Source organism: Orcinus orca, chromosome 7 (genome assembly GCF_937001465.1).
Source record: "Orcinus orca chromosome 7, mOrcOrc1.1, whole genome shotgun sequence".
Taxonomy (NCBI): Eukaryota; Metazoa; Chordata; class Mammalia; order Artiodactyla; family Delphinidae; genus Orcinus; species Orcinus orca.
Genome location: NC_064565.1, coordinates 60,064,668 through 60,084,741, shown reverse-complemented (window position 1 = coordinate 60,084,741; position 20,074 = coordinate 60,064,668). Strand labels below are relative to the sequence as shown.

The following is a 20,074-nucleotide window of genomic DNA, read 5'->3' as shown; positions in this document are numbered from 1 at the left end:
ACTGTCTGTCTCTATGAATTTGTTCTAGGTACTTCACATCAGTGGGACAATACAATATTTGCTCTTTTGCATCTGGCTTATTTCACTTAGCATAATGTTTTAAAGATTCATTCACGTTGCAGGATGTATCAGAATTTCATTCCTTTTTAAGGGTGAATAATATGAAGTGACTTATTTTTAAGTTGCTTTTGTGTTTCTTAATTGACTTTTCTTTCTTTAAATAAATCACTGTATAACAAAGGCAACTCTGAGTATTGAGGGTTGGCTGAGTATTATAATAATGTTCTACTTGCTATAGGTACCAGATACCCTTTCTATTTTTCAACTATAACTTTAAATTTGGGATTGGGGGGCAGGATGGTGAACACTGGATTGAAGGCAGGAGTTGAGTCTTCGACGTGGCCCACTGGGTTGCTGAATGTCTTTGAACAGATCACTTCTTCAGATTTTCTAAGGGTCCTTCTGACTCTAAATTTCATGAATATATGATTTGCCTTTTTGAATATACTGGTAGATATTTAATAAAGTCCATAGAATTTATATTTTAAACAAAATGGCACTTAGTTGGAAATCTACGCTGCAAGAGTCTCAAATCTGCAGGGGCGGGTGTAGATAACTGGCAAGCCCTGGTCTCTCTGTAGAAGGCCGCTTCTGCTAGGCTCCAGGAAGCTGGTGCTACTTGGAACCAGAAACCTGTTGCCCAAGTTCATAATTTATCAAGAGAAACCAGAAAACTGGATAGTTTTGTGAAATCTTAGGATTTCCTAATGTTGGCAACAAACCTAACTAAAAACAGAATGCTTTACATGCTAAAGAAAACATATGTGTGGGCCAAATTCAGTCTGCCAGCCAACCACTTATGACCTTTGCTAGTTCAGGAAAAGGTCTTTGACCTCTTCTCATAAATACAGAAAGTTTTACTACTGAGCATGAAATATGCTTTAAAGCTACATATTCTGTATTTCAGGGTAATTGTACTTTTGATGTCTAATTCCTGAGACTTGTTTTAGAAAAACCAAGATGCTGGGCATTGTTCTTCCCTCCTATAATCAGCCTAGCTACTTTTAATTTTTATTTTTAAAATTAATGTTATGAGCAGAAGAAATAATGCTAATTCTTTATTATAAATATAAAAATTTCAAATGTTTCTGAATTACATAATGTAGAAAGTGAAAGTCTACTCTAACTCATTTCCTAGATCACTATTGTATTTGTGTTATACATTCTCATTGATCTTTAGTTTTGTTCAGAGCTTAAAACCACATATTGCTCATTGCTTTTTAGGAGTGTGTGCATAGTCATGATGATACCTGATATATTGTTACTTTGTTTTTTACTACCCTACAATTTGTGTACTGATAATCATACTTTTGAGTTTTACTATATTTTTTAGTAATGCATAAGGTGTGTTATGACATGTGGCCTGATAAACAGTTTCGATTGTTCCTCCCAGGATTCGTTAGGCACTCAAGCTCCTAATTTCACCAAGGATTCTTCAGTGTGGGCACAGTGAGGGCATAGTCTTCAGTGCCCTGAATACTACCACCACAAAGCCTTTCTTTCCCTCAAAAAAGGGTAAAGGCATAGTGTACATCGTTGCTTTGGATATAATGTAATCTGTGTAATTTGAACATACTTCAAAGTGTTTTAAGTAATAGAAAATGTAACTTTGAATGTAAAATATGTCTTAGATGAATGAGGGCATAAAATGAAAAGTAAAATGTAGTCACTTTCTTAATACTGTGTTGGAAAACAGGTATCTCTAAAAAGTCATGTATTCTAAATTGGGTGTATTCAAGAAGATTTATGAGTTCCTACCCTGAATCAAGCCTGTGCTCTGACAGGCCTACCTTCTAACGGGGAATTGGACTTTAAACAATGAGTTACATAATTACTTTAACAAGAATTCTGTGAGGGGCGCTAAAAAAGTACAGTACTGCTGTAAGGTGTGAAGGGGATGTGAAGTCATCTGGGGACTTTAAGATGATTCTCTTGAGGAAATGATATTTGAGATGAGCTATATAAAGACTGGGGTCGGGGCTTCCCTGGTGGCGCAGTAGTTGAGAATCTGCCTGCCAATGCAGGGGACACGGGTTCGAGCCCTGGTCTGGGAAGATCCCACATGCCGCGGAGCAACTGGGCCCGTGAGCCACAACTACTGAGCCTGCGCGTCTGGAGCCTGTGCTCCACAGTGAGAGAGGCCGCGATAGTGAGAGGCCCGTGCACCGCGATGAAGAATGGCCCCCGCTTGCCACAACTAGAGAAAGCTGTCGCACAGAAATGAAGACCCAACACAGCCAAAAATAAATAAATAAATAAATATTAAAAAAAAAAAAAGACTGGGTGGAAATTTAATGGACAGAAGTTTGGAGATGGTGGGATCATTCCAAGGAAAATGAATTGCTGAATGATGGACCTGAGTGGAAGGAGCATGGATTGTTTTAGGAGCTTAAAATGAGTGGCCTGGAGTGCAGAGAGCAGGGAAGAGATATGGAGAAGTCAGATCCTGTGGACCTAGAAGCTACATTAAGAATTAGGTCTGTTCCTTTGGATAGGGTGACTGTAAATGTATTGTCCGAATCAGCCCATTTGAGAGTAAAATGTGGCACTACTGGTGTGTGTGTGTATAATTACTTGGATATATACTGTTATATGTATTTCTTGGATATATACTGTCACTTGGATACTAGTCACTATCAGTAGCAGCAACATGGTATGAAATATTTGCAGCAAGATTTGTTGTGGAAGATGACTCTAAACTAGCATATGCCTACTCCATAAGATCACTGAAGGCAATTTCAGTGTAGTTTTGGCCACTGGCTAATTTCACAACCTTGAGTATTATAGGATGAAATAAGTTAGTTTTCTTCCTTTTGGTTTTGAATTTTCCTTTAAAAATTTTATTATTGACATTTCAAACATATATAAAACAAAGAGTAGTATAATAAATGCAATATACTCATCGCCCACTTTTTTTGAGGTTAGTTTGTGCTTTTGTTTGCCAGTATAATTTAACCACAGTGGCCTGCAAACTTTTTTGATCTAAAAAGTACATTTTACATCACAGTCCAACAAACACACACACATATATAATATGTATACATATATAAAAGTGTAACAAAAGTTTTGCCAAAAATGTCTACCCTGAGTGTTAATTCTTTTTTAAGACTTTTTTTTTTTTAACCAAGGATGAACTGCACTGACACATCATAATCACCAAGGTCCCCAGTTCATCTTAGGGTTCACTTTAATGAAGTAAATACACCCACTTTTAATAATTATTAAGATAATTATTAAATTTGTTTCACTTATACCTCCATCCATTCCTCCATCCTCTGGAGTATTTTGAAGCAAATTCCAGGTGACATATTTCATCTGTAAATATCTCAGTGTGTATTTCTAGAAGATAAGAAAAATTACCAAAAACCAACCAAAACCTCCTCAAAAGCATTGATGTCTTAATATCATCAAGCATTTGTGTTGTAACAGTATTTCCATTTCCTGATTTTTTTATAAACTAAAAAAAATTTTTTTTACTTTGCTTTAATCAGAATCCAAATAAGATCTGTATCTTTGTAATTAATTGCTACGTCTCTTAGGTCTTTAATGAGGTTCTCCTCCATATCTTCTTTAAAAGTTCTTTTTTTTTTTTTTTTTGCATATACAGAATGTTCACTTTGTAGTTTCCCACAGTCTGCATTTTTGCTGATTGTGTTTCTGTGGTAATGTTTAATTTGAGATGTTCCTTTGTCCTTTGTATTTTTCTGTAAATTGTTGATTACATCTAAAGTGGTTCTCGGTGGGGCAGGTGCTATTGGCATCTAGTGGGCAGAGGCCAGTGATGCTGCTAATCATGATACAATGCACAGGAGGCCCCCACAGCAAAGAGTTATCCAGCTTCAAATGGCACGATTGAGGGCCAAGCTTTAGAAACTCTGATCTAGAGACTTGATCAGATTCAGGTTCAATTATTTTCAGTCTAGTCTCTTTCTTCTTGCCATGTTAGAGGCTATTGATTATTTCCCGGGTCCATTAATGAGTTAAGGGTTTACAAAACGGTAACACTCTATCATTCCTTCTTTCTTTCTTATCTGGAATACCACTATAAAGAGACACTTCCCTTCATCAGTTATTTGGTTACCCTGAGCTACAATTCATACTGTAAAGGCAGGTTACCAGCCAATAATATTTTATATTTTATTCCAGGTTGATCTCCTATCAAGAGTTTTTGGCATTTGAATCTGTTTTATGTGCTCCAGATTCCATGTTCATAGTGGCTTTCCAATTGTTTGACAAGAGTGGAAATGGAGAGGTGACATTTGGTAAGAAAAAAAAAAGATTATATGTTTAAGTGAAGTTAGTGAGGCTGGTTCAGTTTTTAATTGCTAAATTTAGTAACTGCATATAGATTGCTGCTTATTTTAAGAGCTAGTCAAAAAATGAAGTATTAATTTCCTAAAAGGATTTACATAGATAAAATTAAAATGGCTTTATTTTCTTTTAAGCATTAGACTATTGCAAAAAATTAAGGAATGTAGGAATGTTGTTACATCAGCTCATTGACTCTCTGACACTTTCACATTCCTAAAGTAGGTGGTGTAAAATTATCTTGTTCTGGGCCAGCCTGGGCAACATTTTTTATGAAACAGACTGAGCAACGTGGAGTAATCATCTCATACCTTCAGGAATTTTTGGGTAGAGAGTTCAGAGCTTCTCTGGAGCATCTTTGGAAAATTGCTGCTATGTCATTTTAACACCTAAGAATGGAACGGAAGGAGGGCGTTAAGGCAAGAATAGTTAGCATTCTCTGAACCCCCATTTTAGATTTTTGGTTTTAGGCAACAAGGCTAGAATATTAAAGTTGCCATTTGAATTGGATGTAGAAATCAATTTAAATCCTTTGGTAGGCACATAATCTAGCACATTGTGGATGTCTCAAAGCATACAAGCTAGGATTTCTATCTATAGCCATGTATTAGTTTTTTGAAGAGGCTTACTTGCAGAAATTAGTATGTGTTTAGTAAGAGTATCAGCTAATTTTTTCCTGCAAGAGGCTTTTCAATAAAAATAATGTAGTGTTATCAAGGACCTAGAGCACTCCTCCCTTTTTTTTTTAATATTTGGATTTTTTTTATTGTGGTAAAACAACACCTAACATAAACCTTAGCATCTTAACCATTTGTAAGCGTACAGTTCAGTAGTGTTAAGTATATTCACACTGTGATGAAACAGATCTCCAGAACTTTTTCATCTTGTAAACCTCAACTTGAACTCCTTTAGTGGTGTGAATTGGAATCAATATGTGGTAGGGAAACTCTTGAAAATCAGGCTTCCCCTGAGCCACAGTGCTAAGTATTTATTCACTGTAGTGTTGGTTATAAAACAAATATCCTCTAGTTAAACCCAGAGGAAGATGTATCGCTGCTATGGTGAGAATGGTGAGAAAATACAGGTATTTGAAAGGACCAGTGCGCCTTTGCTGTCATCTTAGTGGGCACATGTTCTAGCTTGGCATTGATTGTTTCCTTCTTTCTGCCCACTGACCCAGTTGTCTTCTGTTATCAGAAGATTTTCCCAAATAAATACCTATGCAGAGCTCTTCAGGTGTCTGTGTTTATCTTGGCATTCTCTCTGCTTTGGAGCAAGCTCTGGCCATTCTGCCTCCTAAGGAATGTTGATTTTCCTCAGAAACACCCAGATTTTATAGTTTAAAGCATAAAGCCTTTATCATCTCATCATTCAGCATTAACCCTGTACTGCTGAGAATGCTGCATTTTCTATTTTCAATAAGTATCACACATGCTCATATAACTTATTTCCAAATGCGATGCACAGATGCTTGGGAAATAACTTGATATAAATATCTGCCTTAGTGACAGTATACCCGTGCTTCTGTCATGTGTCCATTTCTTAAGAATTAGATTTCCCAAAACCAAATTCTATTTTTTTTGGTCCCCTTTACCTTGGTATCATGATTCTTTGGGCCTCCTCCATTTGATTGCTTTTTCCAATTTCTATTTTAAAAATAAGTCACTCAAGGCAGTTTATTCAACAGACTAACAATAGAGACTCATGCCATTGTTGATTAGCAGATTAAAATGTGTAGGAAGTAGCTGAATGGTTTATCCACACATTATTTCATGCAGATGAAAGCTTGTAGTTATTAGACTCCAACTTTAGCGTTTTATAGATCTTTTGTTTTTCCCTCAGACTACGATTTATGAGTTAAAATTCCAAGAAAATATAATTAGGATTAAAAGCAGAACAAATCAGTTTTAGTTCTTATAGCACCTGTTCTGAACTGAAGAGCATATAAACCCTCCAGAATCCTTCATTCTGCTGCTCCATAATCTAGAGTTAGGAAGATTCTTATGGAATGAGAAAAAATTGAGCTCCCTTTCGACATTGTTCCTGTGGTCCCTGGCTAACTGGATGGTTCTCTTGAGGGTGCTCACCTATTTGCTGGGGACCTTGACCATTTCCCCTCCCTGCCCTACATCCCAAATTCTGAGGATTCATTTTTAGACAAACTTTCTTAACTAAAATGAAAAAAATCATAATGAAGGAGAGAAATTTTAATTTTATATTCTTAAGAAAAGAAGAAAAGCATTGAAACTGTTACAGATGCCATTTAACAAAATTTCTAAGGCCCACTCATTTCAGGCTGTATTCGAGACTACAGAATTTCAACATAAGGAAATAATTAACTTGGAGTTTGTTTTAATAGGATTTTGGATCTATGATAAAGGTCAGTTTTCATGTTTGTACTCACTTAATAAAATGAATTGTGCTTATGTATTTATAGACGTATGTTTAGGTAAAAGGAAAATTTAGATCCATTCTAACTCTAAATCCTTTTCACCAGATGGCCTTATGTTTTCTAGTTTGGAGCTTATTTAAAGTATAGATTTTTCTTGTGCACGTCAGGAGAGAAAGGCGGGAGAGAATATTGGATGCAAGGTGTAATGGAGTGGGGAAAGACTATTACGCCGTCAGTATATCTCATGGACTGTGACGATGATATTATCTGTGTACTTGTGTATATTCTCATCTATGCTTTTTTTTTAGATATGCTTTTTATACACATCAAATTGTGTACTTAAATTGTGTATATCTTTGCAAGTATTTATATATATCAGTATTGAACAACATTTACTTGAATGCTGGACAAGTTTTTTTTTTTTTAATTAGAGATACCTCTGCTCTGGGCGAGAGGACTTACATTGAGACCTTGGTCATCCATTTTAGAATGTACAAGCTCAAGAGAGGGTTTTGGAGTTTTTAAAAGAGTGAATAAAATCATCAGTTGTTTCTTCTTTGGTGTTCTTTTAGTAAAACTTCTAATGCATGCTGTGGATGATTACTTAATGGCTTGTATATCTGTTTCTGCCTGGTGGCATGAGCCTTATAGGGGCCATTGCATGACTGGTGTGTGCTAGATATTGTGTAAACTTGCCTTGGTCTCACTGTTGTCCACTAGTGTACTGGATATTCTGCTCAATAGAATTAGATTGACGTACCCTAGATAACCAGCTATTCTACATTGTGTTGTCAATAGTTGCCATGCATTTGTCCCAAGTTAAAAAAAAAAACAAAAACCCTATTGCTTTAACAAGGATGTAATCATTCTAAAAAAAAACCCCAACAACACTCTTACCTATTAACTAATAAATGTTATATATTCTAAATTTTCTATTAAAAATCTCATCAACATTGTGTTCCAAAGTGTTTGCCTGGGAATGGGAGCTCTCTGAAGAAAACTTTTCCAGGGGCACATCTTTACCCTGACTGTAGAACCCTCAAAAAGTAGGAATTCCTTTCGATTTTGTACCATGTTTGACCATCATTATGTATAACAAATAAAAATGTGTTCCATTTGTGCCTCTAAAACAGACTCTTTTTGCCTAAAGGGAATAATAATCTGATTGGGCTGTTTTAGGCATGACCACTGCTATTGTTAAAAAGAGTTAGGAGATGGAAGTCTAGATATGAAAAATGTCATATCCTCTCTCAGTGGAAACAAAGCTATAGACATGGTATAATATGAAATTCTAATGGTAATAAATGCCTAGTTTAACTTGGTAAGAATGAGAGCTTCACTTGGGTGTTCAAATTAAATCAGGAAGACTTTTTGAGACTCCTTTCAGGTATCGCAGAGAAGGTCACATTAATATTCAAGGCTATAGAGTAGGTTAGAATTTGAGGTAAAAAGAGAACATGGTTTTACTTGTTTTTATGCCATTTGGTGATAGATTGTTGAAGCATCTAACTTCTATAGTAATAGATGCTCTTTAAATGTAAACTCATTTTTCCTGAGAAGTGGACCTTTACATATATTTGGCAGCAGGACTACTCTGTTGACTGATTGTACAGTAGTCCCTTTTGGAGGTAGGTAAAGGGTTAATAGAAATACTTTTCCCTCAGTAAAACAGAGGAGGTCACCCCAGAAACTAATGAGCCACCTGGAAATAGAACCTAGAAGTCTGGCCTGACATGCTGGGTTGGCTGGGACTTCTACAAGCTCCTGTTGTTGATCTTTTTGTTGTTGCTTGTTTTCCTTTTTTTTCTTTTTTAGTTTCTTAGTCGTTCCTCTTCTTTCCCCCCAAGTTTTCCCTCACTGAGAAACTCTTTACTTCTGCAAGTCTTGCCATTGTTTTTGTTCAGTTATACACAAGGATATTCATTGTTCCTGGCGGGAGTCCTTCTAAAAGCCTCTCTGACTTCACTTTAAGAACTGTGCAGGTGAAACTCAGCTATTAAGGACTTTTTTTCCCCCTGACAATAAAAATGTTTGATCTCAAGCCTATAAGTTGGAAGGAGTGGCTCCTGCTGGGCTGGAATCCTTGGAATCAGTATGTCGTTGGGCTGATGGTAGGTGGGCTGTGTCACAGGGCTGATGGCTTGTATACCTACAGGAGGAGTTCTCTGGCCACACCGTTGGTACAGCAGCTCCTTCCAGGCTCATTCATGGAACAGGCATGGCGGCAGTCTTGGAGAAGAGTGCCAGCCCCGGTCAGAGGTAATTTTGTACTGCAGAAAGGTGAACAAGACCAGTAGGAAGCTCCCATAAGGACCAGGGGAGGGATGAGGGTGGATGAGATGGGGAGACACAGTGTGGGCTGCTGGGAAAATTAAAACCTCTGTTAAGACATATTTACATAATATATATGCTTCGATGTATTTCATCTAGTGCAATCATCATAAGTGACTGATACAGCTAAACTGACTAATGTTATATGTCTGTGAACATTTTTACTTAATCACAGTTGTCACCATTACCTGCCCTCCTGACAACTCATTGTGCTCCTCTCCTTTAAGCAAAGAGAATATAATGACAGGCTACTTTTGTATCTGGCCCCAATTCCCTTTTCAGAGGAATTATAAACCATCTCTTTCATGAGCCCATGCTCTGCAGGAAGTGAAAAAGTGGTCTTTTGTTTTCTATATGTCAGAAAACAAATGGATTCCTATTTCCCCTTAGCAGTGCCAATCATGATCTTGTTGCCAATAAGATGTGACTATCATATCCCTTTCATCCAAGCCAGAACTGTGGCCACTGAAATAGTACTCCTTGGAGAGCTAAAGACCCTTGTTTGCCACTGGAAAGACGGGATTCTCTCTGGGGGGAAACTTGCTGTGTAGTTTCAGTTAGATATATTGGGTATATTTGAGATTATTGGTGCTCCCTTTCATGTCGTACAGAAGCTGATAAAACTGGGTAAGATAAGAAGATCATCAGCTCTTTGGGCTATTGCCTCACACAAGTATAAGCTCTCCAGTTCTGGAGCTTTTGTATAACTTTTTTTTTTTTAAATAAGCATATCCTGGTAAAAGTAAAGCGGTAATTATGAATTTGACTTCAAAACAATAGTTGTACTAATTATTTCTGTAAGCTTCCTGATTTAGCCTTAGGCAGTTGGTAGTGGAAATAATAACAGAAGGGAAGTGGAATATCAAGAGGTGCCAAAGTAGGTTTGAAATTTTGTAGCCTGTGACATGGCTAAAATAATTAAAAGTGTCTGGGGGTAGTTAATAAACAACAGCACATAATAATGGTCATAATAAAACCATATACAAAGCTGTCAACTGACCACTTTGGGTGAAGGGAGAAATGTTTAAACAAATATTCATGGAAAATGACACTTCTATATTTGGGGAAATTATTATGAGTAATTTAAGCCATCATTTTAATTGTTTCAAAGGTATTGTAAGATTTTATTTAAAGGTTGCTAAGTAGTTTACAAAATAGGATTTTAGTTAAAAGTTTTTATTTTAGAGCTATTTTTTGAATGTAAATTATACATTGTAATTTTGGTTTATAAATATCCTTTTTGTGATAATAGAAGACAATTTTCATGGTTCATTAAATTTTCATAAGTTTGAAAGCTTTTGAATCTTTGGCTTTATTTGATATAGTTTCGCACTTGAGATTCTGATATTTTCCAGTCATACAAAGGGAATTCAGTTTTATTCCACTGTTATATAAAACTTATTTAGGTAGCAATACGTATATTTCCTATCAAATAGTTGAGTTTTGGGAGTTGTGACCTTTAAAATACAGGTTATAAAATAACTCATTCCCTTTAATAATTTACCTTAATGTTACTTAAATATATGTAGTAATTTAAGTTATCCTAATATGCTTTCCATTAATTTCTTCATATTCCCTTAGTTTAACACTTAAAATAAGAAATCAAATTAATTAATTTGGAAAGAGAAGCAACTAATTAATTGAATTAGGAGGATCCTAAAAAAATCTTTGCTAAACGGCCATAATACTTTTAACTCTAAATAGTTTTTTGCCATCCTTATTATTTTAATTATTTTGTAAACTTTAACATATCTTACAACTTGTTGAAGTTTCATATAGATTCAAGGGTAATCCTTTGTGTTGGTTAGGATCCCATGACTTGCTGTATTGCATTAATTCTTTGCTTTCAGAAACAAAAACTCATATATTTAATTTGTGTTTATGGAAGATGAAAATAATTGACATGATTTGAAAACTCTGAAGTACTGTTGCTATTTAGGCCAGAAATAAATGCTACATTCCATTTGAAAGAAAAGATGAGAATCCCATCTCCCCAGTGACATCCAATGCCGCCTTCCAACTGACTAATCACTGTGACCTATTCAGAGCTGTCATGTTGAGTCCAGACTGGTAGGATTTCCAGTTCAGGATTCTTACACTCCCTACTGCTCCCCCAGCATAGCAATGCTTTTATCAAAAAAAAAAAAAAAAAGTATATTAAAACTAAAGGGAATCCATTAAACCATTTACAATATGAGATTTATATCTTACTCAAAGAATTTGCAGAAATTAGATAAAATAGCATAGTTGGAGATTATAAAACATTAAGCTTGTATTTACTAATTCTTTAGTATAATTGATAGCTATAGATAGTAAAATCCTTCACTAATATAATTGGCTTAAATTTGAAAATAATTTTGTTGAGACATCAGTAAAACGGGCTTCCTGCTTTCTTAACTTTGTTAACAATTTTTTTTTTTTTGGCATGAGCTTCTAAATTAGTCAATCCAGTCTATGCTTGTTAAAGTACCAGTCATTTGTGAATTGACTTTCATAGTAAGTGTAGAACGGTGTAAGAAAGTGAATGACTTTGTTAGTGCATGAAGACAAGCTGTCAGAGGGTTTTGGTTGTATATTACACAGTGTGACTGGTTCCTATCTAAAAGTTAGTATACTGTGTTTAGTCCTTCTTTACTTAAAAGTGAATCACTAATTTCACTTATCTTAAAATATTTTAATAGCTGAGACTAATAATCATGGTTTTTATGGGGATCTTGTAGCTTTGTGTCAAGACCATATTTTTGACAATATCAGAAGCTTTTAATAAGGTGCTTGCTGCTGAGCTAATGATATGCTTTTGATAGTATTTCTTATACCTATCTTCAATAGACATATTCAGGCTAGTGTGAATGTAATAATCAAGCCTCAATCAAGCCATACTTAGTATGACAAATATTGCATTATACTGTAATTTAGGTATTCATGCTTCTGATAAAGGGCTTAATTCGACTCCTTGAGGAACCGGGAAAACACTATTGATTTTATACTGGAATGCAAAGTAGCAGCCATTTATAATGCAAGATATAAATCACTTTCTAATTAAAATTAAATCAAGAGAAATTAAGAATCTCATGGCCTTATATGTAATGGTACACAGTCTTAACTGTAAAATTATATTTTGTATCAATTGTGCTCCTGTGCATGGGTTTCTGAGCACAAAAAATTTTGCAGCTAATGTTAGTAGAAACAGATAATATTGACTTTTAAAATTTCTCTTAATTTCTTTCTGTAGGAACATTGCAGTGGACTAAACTACTTATTCCAGATATAATTTATTTATTTTTGTTTTCCCTTTCAAGAAAATGTCAAAGAAATTTTTGGGCAGACTACTATTCATCACCATATCCCTTTTAACTGGGACTGTGAATTTATCCGGCTGCATTTTGGGCATAATCGGAAGAAGCATCTTAACTACACAGAATTCACACAATTTCTTCAGGTGAGCTTAGTTTTTCATAACCAGCGTAAATATATACCATTCCTCCTCCATCTCCTTCCCTTTTAGCTTTATTAGTTTATTACAAAAAATAGCAATCCTCTGTGGCATTTCACCCCCATTTTTCATTTCTCACTCCCAGAGGCAACTTATTTAAATTCTCGTAATTGTTTCTTTCGGTGTTTACTTTCATAGCTTTAAATAATAAACATGTGCTGGCACTTGTACTTTTTAATTTTTCACTTTTAGGTATTTTTTATTTAATTTGAACTATGGAAGATTAGGAGCTAGCTTTTTCACCTTTCCCTCTCTATCACAGACTTGGACATTTTCTGTCCCCTCCCTCCATATAATTATGTCATGATTCTGCTTAGATCGGTAATCATATTTGAATCACCACAACTTTGTAAACACTGTGCATGACTAAAATGATTTTCTTAGCGATTCTAATTTTTATTATTTCATTTTCTGTATATTAATGCCAATTCATTCTCAGACTTGGCCTCAGTTACTAAAATCTCATTTTAATATGTTTAAAACAGGGTAGGTGTTTGGTCAATTTCATCCTCTTGGAGCAATCCAGGAGTTTGCTTTCTTTTTAAAAAAATTTGAGGTAAAGTTCAATTAACATAAAATTAACCATGTGAAAATGCACAATTTAGTACATTCACAGTGTTGTGCAACCACCAGCTCTAATTCTGAAACCTTTTCATTACCCCAGACGAAAACCCTGTACCAGTTAAACAGTCACACCCCATTCTTTTTTTTTTTCTTTTTTTTGCTGTACGTGGGCCTCTCCCTGTTGTGGTCTCCACGGAGCACAGGCTCCGGACGCGCAGGCTCAGCGGACATGGCTCACGGGCCCAGCCGCTCCGCGGCATGTGGGATCTTCCTGGACCGGGGCACAAACCCACGTCCCCTGCATCGGCAGGCAGACGCTCAACCACTGTGCCACCAGGGAAGCCCTAACACCCCATTCTTGCCTTTCCTTAGCTCCAGTTTACTTTCTGTCTATGGATTTACCTATTCTGGATATTTCATATCAGTGGAATTATACAATATGAATTTTTGTGTCTGGCTTTTTCTTAGCATAGTGTTTTCAAGGATTATCTGTGTGTAGCATATATTAGTCCTTCATTCCTTTTTATGGCTGAATAATATTCCATTGTATGGATATATCATATTTTGTCTGTCCGTTCATTAGTTGATGGACACTTGGGTTGTTCTTGCCTTTTGGCTGTTATGAATAGTGCTGCTATGAACATTGGTATACATGTATGCTTTTGAATACCTGTTTTCAAATCTTTTGAGTATATCCCTAAGGTGTGAGATTACTGGGTCATAACTTTTTTACTTTTTGAGGAACTGCCAGACTGTTTTCCACAGCCCCTACACCATTTTCCTGGAACTGTCTGATACTGGACTTTGTACTTACTACATAGCTGTCAGCTTGTGATCTCCCTTCACCTTCATCCTGGGGACTCCATCTGCTTTTCTGTTATGTTGAACCTCCCATTTACTGGATTTCATCTCTTCCTTTATTATGGTTTGCTTCCTCTTTTTTTAAAAAATATTTATTTGATCTATTTATTTATTTGGCTGTGTCGGGTCTTCGTTGCGGCACGTGGGATTTTTCATTGCGGCGCTCGTTGTGGTGTGCAGGCTTCTCTTTAGTTGTGGAATGTGGGTTTTCTTGCTCTAGTTGTGGCGCGCGGGGTCCAGAGTGCATGGGCTCTGTAGTCTGCGGCACACGGGCTCTCTGGCTGAGGCGCGCATGCTCAGTAGTCGCGGTGTGCGGGCTTCGTTGCCCCGTGGCATGTGGGATCTTAGTTCCCCGACCAGGGATTGAACCCACATCACCTGCATTGGAAGGCGGATTCTTTGCCACTGGACCACGAGGGAAGTCCCTGCTCCCTCTTTTTGGTAGAATACTTAATTCAGGGGCTTCCCAAGGAAAGTAAAATAATTTTTTTGTGAGACTTGGTATATGAAAGCCTCTGCTCTATCATTACCTTTAGTTTGGCAGGGTATAGAATTTTAGTAATTTATTTTCCTCCTAATTTGAAAATATATCTCTTTTGTTTTCTAGCTTCCAGTGTTGCCACTGAGCAGTCCAATACCATTCTAATCTTTATTCTGTTTTGAAACTTTTTTTTTTCCCCATTCTGGAGGGTTTTAAGATTTTTTTCTTTTCAGCATTTTGAAATTTCATGATGATATTCCTTGATGTGAGTTTATTTCTATTCATTGTGCTGAGCATTCAGGGGCTCTTTTAATTTGAAAGCTTATGTACTTCAATTCTTGAAAATATTCTTTCTACTTTTCTTCTATTTTTTTTCCTGTCTAGAACTAGTAAATATAATAAATGTATGATCCTTTAGTTTTCTTTTCTCTCCTGTTTTCCTTCTGAACCTTCTATTGTTTCTTTTGTTGTATCTCTAATTTTCAAGAGTTCTTTTTGGTTTTCTAAATATTTCTTTTAAAAATAGCATACTGTTCTTCTTTCATGGAGGTAGTATTTTCTCTCACTTCTCCAAACATATTAGAGGCAGGGTTTTTTGTTTTTTTTTTTTAAATTTTCTTCTCCCTGCAAAGTGTCTGTTTCTGTCAAGTTACTTTCCTTCTCTTTGTTTGGGTCTCTCTTTTTCATGTTCGTAGCTCTTCTCCTATGTCTGATGGTTCTTGGTCCTCTGCTCATATTAAAATTAAGATTGAGGCTTATTGGGAGCTTTGGGTCCATGGCAGGATTTATTAACTGGACCTTACTGTAAAGTTCTCTGGCTGGGCTCTTTTTCCGGCGACTCTCTAATACCTGTATGTTCAGGTCTTTTACTTTGGATTGGGGAATCAGAATAATGATTTAGCCACCCATCTGGAGTATTAGATCTGGCTTTTTTTTTTTTTTTTTTTTTTTGCGGTACGTGGGCCTCTCACTGTTGTGGCCTCTCCCGTTGCGGAGCACAGGCTCCGGACGCGCAGGCTCAGCGGCCATGGCTCACGGGCCCAGCCGCTCCACGGCATGTGGGATCTTCCCGGACCGGGGCATGAACCCATGTCCCCTGCATCGGCAGGTGGACTCTCAACCACTGCGCCACCAGAGAAGCCCTAGATCTGGCTTTTGATATTCTGGTTGCTGAGTAAGACAAAAGGGTTAGAGGTCTGCAACATTCAGTATGGAGATGGACTTTCATTTAATTACCTGTTTTCATCTGTGCCTGGTCTCCCTTAGTCCGGAGATCCTCTGTTAGACTCACCTAGTTGTCTTCCAGGGTTGGGAAAGGGCTAGTGGCCTGGTTGTGGTGGAGTATAGCAGGTAACTAATTGCTGTATAAACAGGCTTCCGTCTAAGCCTCCTGTTCTCAGCTCCACCTTCACCATTACTTCTGGGGGTACTAGTATAGCCAATTCACAAGTCTTTGGCAAATTCTGTCATGTACATTGGATTGCTTTTTTGCTTTCCTCACTTCTGGTTTTCTTGGGCCTGCTAAGCCAGTTGCCATTTGCTCTTTTGCCCTCTAATCTTTTTTTTGTAAATTTATTTATTTATGGGCGATTTGGGTCTTTATTGCTGCGCTTGGGCTTTCTCTACTTGTGGTGAGCAGGGGCTACTCTTCGTTGTGGTGTGTTGGCTTCTTGCGGCGGCTTCTCTTGTTGCAGAGCATGGGCTCTAGGTGTGCGGGCTTCAGTAGTTGTGGCACACGGGCCCAGTAGCTGTGGCTTGCGGGCTCTAGAGCGCAGGCTCAGTAGTTGTGGCGCACGGGCTTAGTTGCTCTGCGGCATGTGGGATCTTCCAGACCAGGGCTCGAACCCATGTCCCCTGCATTGGCAGGTGGATTCTTAACCACTACGCCACTGGGGAAGTCCCTCTAATCTTAAAAATGTAGTTGCTGTCTTCTTTTCTGTTCTCTTTGTCCTTGAGTTTCTGTATTGTTTTGTTTTTCATTCTTTAGTGTGATTTTTAGTGAAGAGTAGAGATTTGAAAGACAGCTGAGCTAAATGTACTAGTTCAGTCTCATCCAAAGCCACAGTATTTCTGAACCCCTGCTATTTTCATCTCATAGTTAGATGAGATGCATTTCTAAAAACACAAGATCTTTAGCTTTAACATAACTTCCTGTATTTACCCTTTCCCTCAGTTTCCCTTTCCCACCCTTTCAATCTAGAAGCAGATTTATTTTATTTTATCTTTTATTTATTAGAGTATTTTTATCTCTTTAGAATATCTTTATTTTATCTTTTATAGGTCCAGAGTATTGTTTTTTTCATTAGCGTGATCACAGTATCTATTCTACCCTGATGTTTTGATTATACTACATAAATGGAGAGCTTTATATGCAGAACGTTTTTCCTTTGGTTGCTTCTTTTTTTTTTTTTTTTTTTTTTTGCGGTACGTGGGCCTCTCTCACTGTTGTGGTCTCTCCCGTTGTGGAGCACAGGCTCCGGACGCGCAGGCTCAGCGGCCATGGCTCACGGGCCCAGCCGCTCTGCGGCATGTGGGATCTTCCCAGACCGGGGCACGAACCCATGTCCCCTGCATCGGCAGGTGGACTCTCAACCACTGCGCCACCAGGGAAGCCCTGGTTGCTTCTTTCTGAAGTCCTTAATTTTAATTTTTTATTTTGAAAGACTTCAAATATATTTAAAAATAGAATAGTATAATGAATCCCCATGTACCCATCAACTAGCTTCAACAATTATTAAATGTTGGCCAGTCTTTTTTTAATCTATACTCTCCACTCTGTTCCCTACTGGAGCATTTGGAAGCCAATCCCATACACTCTATAGTTTCATATGTGATACTTCAAATATATATCTTTAAAAGATACAGGGGAGTCCTTCAGCTGTTGACCTAATAGAAAATAGAAAATCTGTTCTTCCAGCATAACTCTTGCATTACTCTTGCAGTGAGGATTCTGCTTTTCTTCAGAATTAATGTCATTAATAAGGCTTAATCATGCCCATGGTTGCCACTGGATATTTCTGAGAGTCTAAGACGTGCATGGAAAAGACAAAGACATAACAAAGGCATAAATAGGGAGGAAAAAAAAGAGTGAGGAAGGGAAAGCCTATGTAAGATAGAGTGGAGCTGTGTGTGCTTCTGATGCTGCTTAGGAATATCCTTTTCTTGGAGAGCACTTTCAACCATATTTTAAGGTTGAAATAAAGGTAAAAAATTCCTGCTTCATTTGAAGGGTGATGTGGTTGGAGCTGAGGTGATAGAAAGTTGGAGTATGTTAGGGAGAATGACTAAAGTAGAAGAGGAGAAAATTTACAAATTGGAGATTGAACAACATGCTCCTAAGTAATCAATGGTTCATAGAAGGAATCAAAAGGAAAATCAAAAAATACCTTGAGACAAATGAAAATGGAAACACAGCATGCCAAAACTTAAAGGATGTAGCAAAAGCAGTTCTAAGAAGGAAGGTTATAGTGATAACACCTACATTAAGAAAAAAGAAAAATGTCAAACAATCTACCTTTATACCTCAAGGAACTTGAAAGAGAATAAACTAATAAGCCCAAAGTCAGTAGAAGGAAATAACAAAGATCAAAGGAGAAATAAATGAAATAGAGACTAGAAAGTAGAAAAGATCAATGAAACCAAGAATGGGTTTTTTGAAAAAATAAACAAAACTGACAAACATTTAGCTAGATTAAGAAAAAAAGAAGTCTCAAATAAAATCAGAAATGAAAGAGAAGACCTTACAACTGATAAAGATCATAAGAAACTACTATAAACAGTTATACACCAACAAATGAGAAAACCTAGAAGAAATGGATAAATTCCTAGACACATACAACCTACCAAGACTGAATCATGAAGAAATGGAAACTCTGAACAGACGAGTTACTAGCAAGGAGATTGAATCAGTAAACAAAAACCTCTTAATGAAGAAAAGTCCAGGACCAGATGGCTTCACTGATGAATATTACCAAACATTTTAAGAAGAATTAATATCAGTCCTTCTCAAACTCTTCCAAAAAATAGGAGGGTATACGTCTTCCAAATTCATTGTACAAGATCAGTATTACCCTGATACCAAAGCCAGACAAGGGCACTACAATAAAATTACAAGTCAGTATCCCTGATGAAGATAGATGCAGATATTCTCAACCAAATATTAGCAAACTGAATTCAGTAGTATACTAAAAGGATCATATACAATAATCAAGTGGGACTTAATTCCTGAGATGCAAGGATGGTTCAACATATGCTAATACACCACATTAATACACTACAATGAAGGATAAAAATCATGATCATCTCAATAGATATAGATGCAGAAAAAGCATTTGACAAAATTCAAGATCCTTTCATGATAAAAACTCTTAAATTAGGTGTAGATGGAATATACCTCAGCATAATAAAGGCTGTAGATGACAAGTCCACAGCTAACATCATACTCAGTAGTGAAAAGCTGAAAGCCTTTTCTCTAAGATCAGGAACAAGTCAAGGATGTCCACTGTTGCCACTGTTATTCAAAAAGTAATGGAAGTCCTTAGAGCAATTAGACAAGAAAAAGAAGTAAAAGGCTTCCAAGTCGGGAAGAGAAAAATTAAAATTAAGTTAATTAAATTAATTAAAATTAAAATTGTCCTTGCTTGTAGGGGACATAATATATGTAGAAAACCCTAAAGACTTTACTATTAGACCTAATAAATGACTTCAGGAAAATTGTCGGATATAAAATCAGTATACAAAAATGAGTTGTGGGCTTCCCTGGTGGCGCAGTGGTTGAGAGTCCACCTGCCGATGCAGGGGACACAGGTTCATGCCCTGGTCCGGGAAGATCCCACATGCCGTGGAGCGGCTGGGCCCCTGAGCCATGGCTGCTGAGCCTGCGCCTCCGGAGCCTGTGCTCCGCAACGGGAGAGGCCACAACAGTGAGAGGCCCGCGTACCACAAAAAAAAAAAAATGAGTTGCATTTCAGTACACTAACAAGAAACTATTGGAAAGAGAAATTAAGAAAACAATCTCATTTACAATAACATTAAAAAGAAGAAAACAGGAATAAATTTAAGGAAGTAAAAGATCTGTAAACTGAAAACTATAAGACATTGATGAAAGAAATTGAAGAAGACATAAATAGATATTTTGTGTTCATGGATTGGAAGAGTTAATATTGTTAAAATGTCCGTACTACCCAAAGTGATCTGTAGATTCATTGCAATCCCTATCAAACTTCCAGAGGGGTTTTTCACAGAAATAGAAAAAACAATCCTCACATTTGTATGGAACCACAAAAGACCCCAAACAGCCAAAGTAATGTTGAGAAAGAACAAAGCTGGAGGCATCACACTTCCTGAATTCAAACTATATTGCAAAGGTATAGTATTCAAAATAGTATGACATTGTCATAAAACAGACGTAGCTCAGTGGAACAGAATAGAGAGCCCAGAAATAAACCCATGCATATATGGTCAATTAATTTTTGACAGAAGAGCCAAGAATACACAGTGGAGAAAGGGTAGTCTCTTTAATAAATGGTGTTGGGAAAACTGGACAGCCACAGGCAAAAGAATGAAACTGGACTCCTGTCTTAAA

At 36.9% G+C, this 20,074-nt stretch overlaps 1 protein-coding gene across 3 annotated transcripts in view; it reads left to right on the top strand.

Annotated features, from left to right (window-relative positions):
* The window catches only part of SLC25A12 (solute carrier family 25 member 12), a 171,741-nt gene that overhangs the window by 105,575 nt on the left and 46,092 nt on the right, over positions 1-20,074 (top strand). For 2 of the 3 annotated variants that reach the window (XM_049712263.1, XM_004267301.3), the window contains exons 4-5: positions 4,207-4,322; positions 12,391-12,530. In XM_049712263.1, coding sequence (XP_049568220.1) covers positions 4,207-4,322; positions 12,391-12,530 — 256 coding nt within the window. Of the gene's footprint in view, positions 1-4,206; positions 4,323-8,915; positions 9,020-12,390; positions 12,531-20,074 lie in introns of those variants that run through there. The other variant, XM_033423577.2, reaches the window with a different exon arrangement.